This window comes from Alligator sinensis, unplaced genomic scaffold (genome assembly GCF_000455745.1).
Source record: "Alligator sinensis unplaced genomic scaffold, ASM45574v1 scaffold199_1, whole genome shotgun sequence".
NCBI classification, from domain to species: Eukaryota; Metazoa; Chordata; order Crocodylia; family Alligatoridae; genus Alligator; species Alligator sinensis.
This window is the reverse complement of record NW_005842008.1, coordinates 952,172-965,064: the sequence shown is the minus strand read 5'-3', so window position 1 is coordinate 965,064 and position 12,893 is coordinate 952,172. Positions and strand designations below refer to the sequence as shown.

At 39.4% G+C, this 12,893-nt stretch overlaps 1 protein-coding gene across 1 annotated transcript in view; it reads right to left on the bottom strand.

Moving 5' to 3' along the window:
• Nucleotides 1-330: 330 nt before the first annotated feature.
• BRDT (bromodomain testis associated) overlaps nucleotides 331-12,893 on the bottom strand; it is a 51,709-nt gene continuing 39,146 nt past the window's right edge. Inside the window, 4 exon segments of the mRNA XM_025201920.1 lie at nucleotides 331-1,217; nucleotides 3,221-3,398; nucleotides 7,847-8,043; nucleotides 9,742-9,803. Of these exon segments, the coding sequence (XP_025057705.1) occupies nucleotides 1,149-1,217; nucleotides 3,221-3,398; nucleotides 7,847-8,043; nucleotides 9,742-9,803 (506 nt within the window). The 3' untranslated portion in view covers nucleotides 331-1,148.

The following is a 12,893-nucleotide window of genomic DNA, read 5'->3' as shown; positions in this document are numbered from 1 at the left end:
GTGCCCTGCCACACTAACCAGTCAGACTGTCCTCAAGAGATGTGATGATACATTGCAAATATGAACTCATTAATATTACCATTATCAATTAGAAAACGTGCAAGAGACAAGGTTGAATGTTAGTATCACATACTTGAGAGAAAATCTTAGTCATATGTTCTTGACTTTAACCAGCTTCAAAGTGGTACTGTGTAATAGCACAGAACTCAAAACAGGATGCATTAGGACCATACATATTTTTATGGTATTCCTACCATAACAAAAAAGATGTTTTATTATTGTGGAAACCTGTAAAAGACAGTCAACAGGAAGTTTAAGTCATTTGTTTGAGTTTCTACTTTAAGGGCTTCAATTTCAGATATTCTTTTTAAACTAGCCAGAAATAATTTAGTGTTAATGAATCTTAGAAAAGAAAAGATTGAGTTATTAAGCACTCTTCCATGCTTGTTCTCACCTGCATAACTTAAAAATAGCTTACTGTATTAACAAAAATATCATCATGCCTATACCTCAATTAAAAAGTTGTAAGCATACAGGATATAGCAAGTGAGAAATGGAGATCTAGTACAAACAATAGGGAAATTTCCACATATTGTAGTCTCTAAATACAACATCCCTACAGATTTTATATTATTATATAGTCTTTTGGTACAATCAATATTTAATAGCATATTTCTGTGGGCCAATAAACAGTGATATTTGCTACTGCAAGGCACAAAACTATGGTTTGGAGAAGTTTTTGTAAAGTATGCACTTACACTTAGTGCTATGTAGAGTTTACCATTACCAGAAAAGTGGCTGGTGAAAACAAGATTGAAAATCAGCTGCAAACAATATATTAAAACAATTTTGAAAGACATTTAAACATAACATTTTGAATTCAAAACAGGGAGACAGTTGTTCCAAAAAAGTCTGTGTATAAACATGTCACTTTAAAAAAAAAAAGCCTAGTAAAAAAATGACTGTCCTTAACTAGCCAGCAACAAGTAGATCTTACAGATAAACACAAGGGAGGGAGATATCAAATTATGCATTGACAATTAGGGGTATTTAAATAGCACACAGGCATTCAGCACTTATGAAGTTTATTGTACAAACAATATTGAATAGTATCACTTAAGCTGTAGCCATTTTCAGAGTCAAAGATGTCACTCAAGATTTTCTTCAAAAGTTGCCATTATAACACTCTGCATATTCATATCAATGGTACCAGTCATCTGCAGGAAACAATTAACAGAGTCTTACTTATGATAATGAGTTTTGAAGAGCTAATGTTGTCACCCAGGATCTTTTCTAAAATGACAAACCATACTCAGTTTGTTCGTAGTAGCATCCACAGTAGTACTATTATCTGCTTTCCAGGTCACATTAAAAAGAGTAACTAGTCCAGTTCCACTGTCACTTCACATAGACTTTAATACATGTTTCTAACAGGATTCCCATTTTAAAAAGGCAGCCAGCTTTAGTCTGTGCTACTCCAATCTAGTAATTATGACATTGGAAGCACTGGAATCATATCATGAAGCAAGCAAAAGTATTAAATAGTTGAGAGTGAGAAGAGCCCTTTGATTAGGAAAAAGGGTATACAGCATTGATCAGATAGAAAGAAAAGTAGCCTTTGGGAATTTTTTTTTTTTTTTTTTTTTTTAAGAGGGGCTTTATTTTGGTATTGCAAAAAACGGTTTGATCACAAGGCAAGTATGTATGAAAGAACAACTTAAGCCTTTTGCCTTAAGCTTTTTAAGAGATCAAAAACTATTGGGAACTAAATATTTTGAGCTGATGAGCATAAGGAAACAAATTGGTAAATACAATTATACAAAAACTAGATGCTTTTATAGCATTGTTCTTTTGCTTCATATTTGTTATTACATCTAGATTTCTTAAAAAAAAACAAAACACACACACCAAAAAAAAAACAAACCCCCAAACAAACAAACAAAAAAAAACCCCACAACTGATTAGTTATATGCTTTGACAGAAGTATTGATGACCTACTGAGGTCCCTTCTGATCCCAACACCTATGAATGCATCAAACAGAAGAACAGTAGAGGAGCCTATAGCAGGCCTAAGGGCATATCTACATGTTAAAAGCTATTTTAAATTAAAGCTAGGGTGTAAGTTTAAAGTGTTTTAATAACTTCTGGGAAGCCATCAGGATATTCGTATTCCATAACAGATGCCTTTTTCCAATTTTGTTTTATCCATGTGGGAAGCTAATGTGGAATAACAATTTCAGTTAATAGTTACTGTAGAAACAAAGTCCCAAGTTATGATAGATCCTTTAAGGGATGATCCAAAGTTCATCATAATCTGTTGGGAGTCTTTCCATTCAAGTCAACGGGCTTTGCATACAATTGGAAAACTGGTAAACTTGACTTGCGTTTATACTTGTGACCTTCCGTCCTCCGAAACAATATATTCAAGCAGTCTGTGCTTCTCTAGGCAGGCCTCCTCCTAAAAACTGTGATGCCACTGCACTTGGATGGGTGGACAAACTGACAAACCAGGGGGCAAAACGGATAGACCAGTTTGCTTAACTCAACCCCTTAAATGCCACAGAGATGACCACAATGCTTCTGGTAAAGATAGCCTGCCCAGAGCAGTGCAGAGTACTTGAGGAGGCTGCTCTTGGGAACACCTGTGTTTGCAGTATAGACAGTCAGGGTGTCACTGGAAAGGGCTGAGGAGCAAAATGTAAGTACCATGAAGTTCAATTAGGATTCTGGGGAATCCACAACATCTTCTAGTTAATTAAGGCATTATTTCAGTGACTGGAAGAGAAAATACCTATATATTTTCGCTTCTGTCTAGGCGAACTTCTACAATCTCTGCTCTCTCCTATGCAGGATGAAGCATGTGTGCCTAAAAGCATGCAAATAACTAGACCAACTAGATATTTGCAAATGAATTATTTTAATAAAAGATATTACCTCTTCCATTAGTTTTGATTCCATATACCCCTAGCACATACTTCAAGGCAGCATCTTATCACAATACAGCTGTCATTTAAATGCCCTTTTCTGACCAGTCCAAAAGTAGCTGAAAGCCACCTTTGAGTAACTCCTTTTCAGACCCTTTCCAGCTGCATTTTGTACTGTACCTCCTGGAGAAGGAGCATAGAGCCAAAACAGACATTTTATTTATTACCCAGAGACTCAACAAAACTTGGGTCAGCATGATCATGGTCTTCAATGATTAACACTAGCAGTAACTTACTGCTTCCTTTCTCCTGCGTTCTTGCTCCATTTTTCTAGCCAAGTCACGGTCTTTGACAAGACCTTGTTGCAAATTTTGTTGTGCCCTCAATGATTGTTGCTGTTCTTTTATTGGGTCCTCTTTCTGGGGCTCCTGGGCTTTTATTGCCACTGGTTCCGGTTCCATTGCTTCTTGGTTCCTTATAAAGAAGTAGAGCAAATTATTCTTCTTTTCCCGTATCCCCTACAGCTTTTACATGTCAATGTCAGCCAAAAAGTGTCAGTTAAAGCAGCACAGCACACTTTATATGTGGTCCAACATCATGTAAATGTGGATTCACAATCCTTTTCCTTTCCAGCATAACATCTGTATGGAATGCCCAGGAATTAAAAAAAAAAAACAAAACAAAACAAAAAAAAACCCTCCAAAACAATCTAGTAGCAATGCTACAATAACTACTGATTTTTTTCCTACATTAATGCCATAGGAATATTGATTTTTTTTTCTTTAAAAGAAAGCCATATACTTGTGCACAACACCTTTTCTCCCCCAAACAACTAACTGCTAGAGATTGGAATGCATGTTATATGAAAGGAAGTATGGTAAAAGCAGTTTCTGTTGCTTGAACTTTGGTTGGGCAAAAGCTAAAGCAAAGCCTGTTCTGCTCCCTGTGGATTGCATGTAATGTGCAGGCTCTGCTTTCCCTAGCTGGTACTACTCTGTCACTCATCTACAAGTAAAGACGCTCCCCCCCGGGGTTCATTCTGCCTTTCAAAAAACAAGGCGCATATCTTATTCCAAGGCATACTGCATGCAAGAAAATATGGTATATGAACTGAGGTTTTCCTGAGTCACGTTTGACATTTGCCTTACTAAGGAGCCTTGGAATCTTGGCTTCTGCCTTCCTGAAAGCTTCCATACTAAGGGAGGCCTTGCTAACCAAGATCAGGTAATTTTTTCAAAGAACAGATTCCATAGATGTGTCTTGCATTATGAGATGTGGGAAAAACATGGAGAGAAACCAAGAGCAGCCTCATCCTACTCAGTCTATAGACTGAGGACTTGCAGAGAGGACTTGCAAGACTATAGGACTTGCAGAGAGGCTTTAAGAGGGCATGAAAAAGGAGGAAAAAAAGGGCTTGTTAACTCATGAACTAAGGAGCTGTTCAATGTAGACAGCATCAGAGTCGACAGTGCCCTAATTGTGTGGACAGTACAGGTGCAATGCACTGGCAGAGAGATGCAAGGCTTATGCCTACACATTTTAAGAGTTGTATTGGTTTTCCTTCTTTATAGAGAAAATTGGCTGAAGTATCTTGAAGTCAATCATTCTTGAAGTCAATATAAAATTCTTCCAGCATAGGAAGGGGCTTTAAATGATGACTCCAGCACCACTGTCTTTTCAAGAATATTAGTTAATAGATGTAGGGTCAGATGGGACCTGAGCAGATTATCAAGTCTGACCCCCTGCCATGGGCAGGAATGAATACTGGGCTCATATGACCCCTGGTAAGTTTAAGCTCATATGACCCCAGCTAGGTAGGTTATTGAGCCTCCTTTTAAAGACCCCTAAGGTAAAAGCCAGCATCGCTTCCCTTGGAAGCTGAAAATCAGCTGAATCCAAATCTGAAGATTCAATGCTGATTCAGAAAAATCAGCGATTTGGCCATTGACACAGCTTTAAATGTTCCCTCTACACACCTTGAGGTACCAGGCGTGACTTGTGAATGACAAGATGATGGGGCCCTTGGGCACCTGACTTGAGCAGCTTGATAGTGTTTGTGTTTGCTTACAAGCAGACCACCTCAGGGATTCAACTTAGTCCTTACAGTATTCCTTTTCTGTTTTAAAACAGGGGTGCTGTTTAGTGTAATTTTGATCAGTGAGGCCCTCAACTGTTTCATGTAATTTTCATGCGAGGCAGGGAGGGAGATTCCCAGAATAGAGAAGCATTCATGCATGTCCACAAGTGACATCACCTTGATGCAGTTTGGCACTAACTGAAGCTGCTTGGACTCTATGCCCTCTGATCTCAAATAGGTATCAAACACTACAAAGGTGGAAGAAAGCCATTCCCAGGTGGACCTCACCCAGGAGAAAATAAGTAAATTATTTTAAATACCAAGAAGCAGACAACAGCTAAGGACAAGATTCAGGCACCAGATGATAAATTTAGTTTTCCAAAAGGCCAAATAAGCAAAATCAAGTGTTAGCCAATTTCTTTACTAGATTTCTGAGAGGGGGGAGCTTTTTTCAAGGCACACAAGTAGACATGTACATTGTGCTTCCGGTACTGCTGCACCACTCTTAAATTCGCATCTCTCAGAATAAAACTAAATTGCTGTCATCAAGGAGTCTTGGATCCTAAGGTACACAAACCTCTTGCAAACTTAGTGTGCATGAAGAGCTCTTAAGCTGGGAGGAGATCAAGTCCCATTATTTAGTAAAGCTGCAGAGAATGGAATCTGTTATTATGGCTCCTGACAGACGTTCTGTTTAATATGCAGTTAACCTGTTAATATCTTAATTAGTAACCTGACCACATGGTCAGGTAATTAAATGTTGTGACAAAATGAGAAACCATTTTACTGAAACATCCCACAAAACATGTAATGTCTTATGGCTGTTTTCCTTCGTGCCTTAAGTTCAATTCATGGCAGGTTCCTGCTGTGCATGATGTCAGCTGCATAGTGGGGGTTGGTTGACAGCCCTATTTTAGAATTGTAGCAAGTTAGGATTGGAAGGGACCTCAGGAGGTCATGTAGTCCAACCCCCAGCTCAAAAGCAGAACCATTCCCAACTAGATCATCCCAGCCAAAGCTTTCACTTAAAAACCTTCAAGGATGGAGTATCTACAACCTCTCTGGGTAGCTTGTTCCACTGCTTTACTATTCTCCTTGTGAGAGGTTTTTTTTTTCCCCCCTAATGTCCAAGCTAAAAACTTCCCTTGATACAACTTTCAGGGTGCTGAGTCAAGGGGAACTCATCAGCTGGGCCAGAGTGCAGGTTGTCAGGAGCCAGGGGACTCCCTGCAACCTAGGAGGTCGATTGCTTTGCCCTGCAGCTCTGAGTGAGAACCAGCTAGGGGGTGGCACTGCTCCCTCTGCTTGACACTAGGAGCCAAATTGTCCAAGTAGCTGGGCAAAGTCCTCTTGGCTACTTCTTACTTTAGTATGAGGCGGGGGGGGGGAAGCTAGGGCTACTCCTCCCCTCTCCATATGAGATGGGTGGGAACAACTGCCTCCTATACCTTCTTTAGAACAAGGTGACCCCAGGCTCCAAGAGGCAAGGAAGCTTATCCCCTGTGACTCAGCTCCTCCTGAAGGCCAAGAGAAGTGAAGTGAAGTCACAACATACGCAAGTTTATTCTCAAGAGAAACTCTCCTTGGAGCAACTTCTAACTGGTTGGAATTGTTATTTTTTCTCCTAGAACTGCCATTTTTGCTCCAGGAGGAACATTTGGAACACCTGTTGTTTCTACTGAGAAAACAGCAATTCTTGTTGTAGAAACAGAATGTCTGTATGTGACCTACAAGTGGGGATAGTGAAAGCAGTTTTGAAGAAGCCCTTTCAAGTGCTGGAGGTTGTCTAGATAGGGTAAAGAGATCAACACAGGCCGACACCATATTTTTCATGGCAGAGCAAAGGCAGTGCTAAGGGTCCTCTTGCTGCCACAGAGGTTAGGATACTAAATTTGACTGAACACTGCAAGCCAGCAGAAATCAAATATGACCAGCAGCAACAGGCTCCTTAGTCAGCCCACAGGAGTTGACCATGCATGTCTGAGCACAAGACTGCTTGCCATGCATTTCTACTCTGTTCAGGAAGCTAGAATGGTACATTTTTTACATTAAAATTACCAGTATGACTTATCACCAATTTCACATAGTAAGCTGAAACACTCAAAATTTTGGCTAAAAATGCAAGTCTTTTAGAGTTGAAGGAAATCAATGCACACAAAGTTCTTTATTCCAGGTCCAACATTTAAAAAAAAAAAAAAAAAAAAGTGTCCTGCACTTTCTGGCTAATTAAGAGATCTATGAACTATGCACCATTTTTTCCAGCCAAAATTGCTGTTGTAGTGCACAGGTACAGTAGCATATTCCAAACAAAAAGGTGATTATCAGGAGATTAAAAATGTGTACATCTGTATCTTGCTTCTTTTTAGGTTTTTACAGAGTTGGATACTCAAAATATTAGTAAGCCATCTTAAGAGGAAAATACTGACATTGCAAGTGTTGCACAGTTACTGTAGCAGTCTTCCATAGCAGTTTTGCACTGACAGTTTCAATTCTTAGCCATTGTAATGGAACACTGGCAATTTCTAGAAAAAAAATTAAGTTACTCTAGATATTAAAGACTACTAATGCCCATATTTCAATTATTGAAGGAGGTTTTATCGGCTTATAAAACAAAGAGCACTGCACATAATGTAGGCCTATCCATTAAAGCAGTTTTTAGACAAGTCACGTTGTATTGTTGTCAATTAAGCAGATTCCTTTTGACTTAAGAGTAAGCGTGTGTTCCTCCCATATGAAGGTAATAGAAAGTACTTAATGAATTCCACAGAGCCATCCAACCATCTGGTCCACAGGCTCATGGTATAGAAGGAGCTAAGACTTAAGAAAATTGGACTGTTGGAGTTACCTTTCTTGAGGAAGAGGATTCCACTGCCCCTCACCTTCTACTTGTTTCCTCAATTCCTGCACTCGCTCACTCTTTTCCTTTTCTAGTGCCACTTTCCTGAATTGTTTGAAGCTTTCAGTTGAAGCTTTTATGGGAGCTGGAAGTGCCATCTTCTTACATAAGCTTATCCAGGACTCTGTATTCTTGAGCTTTAAGTCCTGAAACAAAGAAAGTACCTGTCCAGTTTAAATAGTCTGTGTACCAAGGTACATTACTACACAAAGTTCCTTAAGGTGAAGACGGAAGTGACAATTTTTGCCTGATCTGGCACCCTCGGGTCGTGATCAAAGAAGTGCTTCGCGGCAAAGCACTTTAAAAAGGGCACGATCCCACAAAAGTCTGAACCCTCATTGCATGAGGGCTCAGATGAAGAAGTTTCAAAACGTAGCATCTTCAGCAACTTGCATCTGCCTGCCTCCCAGCCTGGGAAGGGGGAAAGGGAGAGGAGGGAGTTTGCTTTGGGGGGTTTTTTTTTTTTTTTTCCCCCCCCCCAGCTAGTGCTGAAGGGTAGGGTGAGTCTACTGGAACCTCTGGAGGAGGTAGGGCCTTCAATCCACCCACCCCAGCCTCCAACGGTGACTGGGGAACCCCTAAAACAAGCTCCCTTCCCACCCACACCCATTCTGAAAACAGTGCCTGCGCTGGGAGGGAGAAGGGGGTCATTGCTAGAGGTTACAAACCTGCAGCGGGATTTCCCAACTCTCAACAGCCCCCCCAGCCAACAGCAAACTTCTGTTTGGTCTAGAGGATCGTTGCAACTCAGAATGCTTCCTGCAAAGCATTACAAGTTACAGCAGGGAGCTGCTTTTCTGTCTGCGTCCTTAATCTTTAGAGTAGAGTACCAAAAGATGATGCAGTTTTCATTTGACATATTTAAAAGGTCCTGCATTACTGAAGTTATAATCTATTTGCAGTTCAGTTTCTTAGTGACTGAAATTGCCAGTATGTTTAATCCAATTTCTTATAGCAAGATGAAATACCCAGAATTTTGGCTAAGAAAACATCCCCAATGAAAGCTTCCAAAATTTTTGATTCAGATATTGGGTATATTCCAAGCACATCAGAAAAATGGGTTACTAGCCATTGGCACAGCTGCTGTCAACTAACTTCCCCAAACTCTCATTAAAGACAACATGCCTTAATATTCCACTCCCAAGAAGTGCAAAATCCTTAAATAAGCCTTCTGCACAGAAGCATAACAGTATTTTCCCCTTTGCCTAGCTTCCATTATACTACAGTAAAACAAACAACAAATGGATGCATATGGTTCTATTGGAAGTACTCTGGCTTTCTACCAATATTTGCTTCACAGGTCCAGTAACCAATATTATGTTAATAAGCAATGCCTTTAGAGGTAGTGGGGTTTTTTCGGAGAATCTCACTCTGTTTGACTAACGATGCATCAGCATCTGAACAGTATCTACTACTGGAAGAGCAGAATTTAGTAGCATTACTGCTTCTGAAGCCACATGTGGAAAACAGTTTTAAGTATATGTTTTGCTGAATTGAGATGAAGTCCACTAATGTCTAGTGCCCATGAGGCCAACAGCTTGTCTGGAGAATTAGACCTTGCTTTAAAATTTAGATGATCTGCAAGCATCAACTTTTCCTACAGCCACAACTTAGTAGGGACTAGAAGATTTTAGGACGAAGTTGAAACAGGTTCTTGAATCTTTGAATGTGTTCTATTAGCCACAAGTCTACCAGGCACCAAATGCCTAAGCCATAAGAGTCATATTTATGGAGAAGAACTTGAGATAACCAACTACTACTTCATTATGTACTTGGTTAGACAAACATCCAAAACTGTTTCTTCAAATTAAAACTTATGAGGGATACTCAGAGGCTACTCCTACCTTCTTAGAAAAAATTTGAGATTTAGCCTCTAGTGGGTTTTTATCAGTGTCATCAGAATGACCTGTTGGAACAATAGAATGAGCATAGTCAGTAATGCATCAAATCAATTAGACCTTCGGAAAAACGAGTTTATTTTGGGAAGAATTAGATGTTCTAACAAAAAATAGCTTCTTTTTTAAAGAACATGCAGCTTTTTCCTTGTGGCAGGGTTGCTTTGAATTCAGTAACAATTAAGACCAGAAAAGAGGATTACAGGAGCACCAAGGAGATGTTGAAATGAAATGAAATGAAATGAAATGAAATGAAATGAATCAATGAGTGGTTATACACCCGAATACCACTTTGAACTTGGCCCACAAGGGCCTAAACCACTAAGACAGATTTTTAAATACCTGTGAGGGACTGCTGTTTCACGATATGGTCTAATGACCAGACATCCAGAGGGCTTTCACTTTCCAAATAGAGGCCTACATCGGGATTGTAAATTTCATCCCACCTTCTTGTTCTAGGAAAGTAGGCAGGCATGGTACCTTCTTTCCCATGGCTAGAATAGGAATCTCTCCATTCACTTCCTTCCCCTGAATTCTTCAAAAGAATGACTATATCCCTAGCTTGATGTTCCAACTTGCTCTAGAGAGAGTACTCCATTTCTAAGTAAACCCACAATTTAACCTGCCTATTTCTACCTTTTATAAAAGAAGATGTCAGCCAGTAAGGTTGAGTCACATAAACCCTTCTCTTACTCCCAGTGGAAAGTGGTATAAGAGGCATAGGGAACGGTCGTATTTGTTGTTGAACTGCTGAGATCATACATCCAAGGCAAAAAACTAGAAAGGCAATTTCAATAACATTACTTCAGAGTAATCAGGTTTTCCTTTGTATTGTATTAATTTAAGATTCCAACTTTGAAGTATGTTGATCACGTGCTTTTGCACAAGTTACTTTTTGTATACAAATACAAGAAAACACACCTTCCTAATCAGGCATTTTCATATTAGAGTATTAATAGTCAAGGTGCCTATTAGTTGCATGTATAATTTTGCAACATATCACTGCTTGAACATACTGTTCCTGAAATAAGCGGGGGTTGGGGAAAAGAAAAGTTAAAAAAAAGAAGTTAGCACAATAACAGAAGTGGCATGTTCTACTTTTACTCCAGGTATCATTTTTAGTATTAGGAGAGGATTTCTAGTGTACTTTGCCGATAACAGCTTTCTAGCTTCCCAACCCCAAAGGACCTTGTTATCAACATGCAACAGAACTACTGTTACACTATATCAGCACCTTTTGTGAGGGGGCAATTACAACTGAATTCTGGTTAACTAAATGTAGTCAGCAGTTTCATAGCTCTCTTATCCTGTAGCTATCAAAACCTATTAAATATTTGATAAAGTATTAAAAATACATAAAGCATCCTGGGCCCATAAACATAAAAAAGTAATTACGAATTCAAAAGACGTGTGTGGGGGGGAGTAACTAAAAACTCTCCCAATGAACTCTGTAAATATTTTCCTGTTGGCAACAAAAAGATTCTCAAAATACAACACACATATCTAGAATAATTAAGGAGCCAAGATAACCAGCAGAATTTGGCTAGCCAGCCCTATAACTAAATAAAATAGAAAGGTAGACTAACATAACCTTGTGACAGGGCTCCAAGCCTGGTACTATTTAGTCTCCCTTATACATTTCTGGGCCATTTGAAAAAGCAAAATCAGCCTGCTTTAGATACCTTTATGAGAGGTCTATGTGAAAGAGTCACCATCTTATTTAGCAGAGTAGTCCTTTTGTTCTTCTGAAAGGAAATGGCAACCTTCACCATCCTAATCTTTTTGACCCCACAAACAGATGGTATTACAGTAATAGGAATCCTAGAGCATAATCTTAGCAGATGAAGCATTAAAGGAAGGCCAAAGCATGTCCGCTCTTGGGGCTTGAACATTTATCTTGGCACACTGTCCAACTAGCCTGAAGAGGAAATTTACCATAATGCTGATGACTGATGAACAGATTTTCCTGAAGCAGACTGAAGATTTCACAACGGGTTAGGAGAAGTCGATTAGCACCCACAATACTCAATTTCTTCTTCAAAACCATGGATGGTAGATCAAGTGGCTGGAAAGCTTAATAAATGAAGCTGTCAGGGGCCAAGAGTTCACAAATGAGGTGTGTGTAGACCTCTGCCATGGAAGGTCCTATACCTTTAGCTAGTATTGAGCTTCAGTTAGCTTAGTTGAGACCCTGGAGCAGCCAACACTCAGCTCATGATGCTGGTAGTAGCAGTGTGCTTCACCATGAGGAAGCTTTACTGGGAGCTATTACAGGACTGCTAAGTTGGCACCAACTTGTGTAATACCAAAGTTGACTGGTGAACCTCAGAAAAAGCCATTTTCCACTATTTTTAGTAAGCCTGGGTGGTCTCAGAACAAAGCCTGATTGGATATCAATTTTTTCTGAAACTGACAAGTGGTGGAGATAAGTATACAGTTTTTAAAATAAATTGGTTTTCAACTTTTACTTATGTCAGAAAGATGTACATAGTAGTACTAGCTGCTCCTACAGCATCTGTTATCCAAAGGCTACATAGTGCAATATTCTAAAAGGAGCAAAGACTGAAATGTCTTTTCTTTTCCTTGTTTTTTAAAAAAGGAAAAATGTTTTACCAGGGTATTAAATAATGGAAAAGGAATTTAAGACTTAATAGCAAGCACAGACCAGGGGAGCAGGCTATGGCAGCCATGCTAGGGCTGCCATAGCCCACTGCAATAGCAAATCTGGTACAGGTACAAGCTCTGCTCATTCTTCCTAGTCTAATAAATTAATTAGTTAGCTGCCCCTCTTCCAAAATCCAGAAAGTTTGAAGGAAACAGAATTAATACTGGTTAACAAAAGTTTGCAAAGAAGAAAATAGAAGAGGAAGCAGAAACAAGACACACACCGAATAGGAAGAACAAAAGAACAGTGTGTGTGTGTGTGTGTGTGTGTGTGTGTGTGTGTGTGTGTGTGTGTGTGTGTGTGTGTGTGTAAAAAAGGTACATTTTAAATCTCATTTAATCCCAGTAAGATTAGGATATTCATGATAAGAACTTTGTCAGAATGTTTTAAAGCAGGAGGAGTCAATCCTTTTAGCAGGCATACCACAAATTAGCCC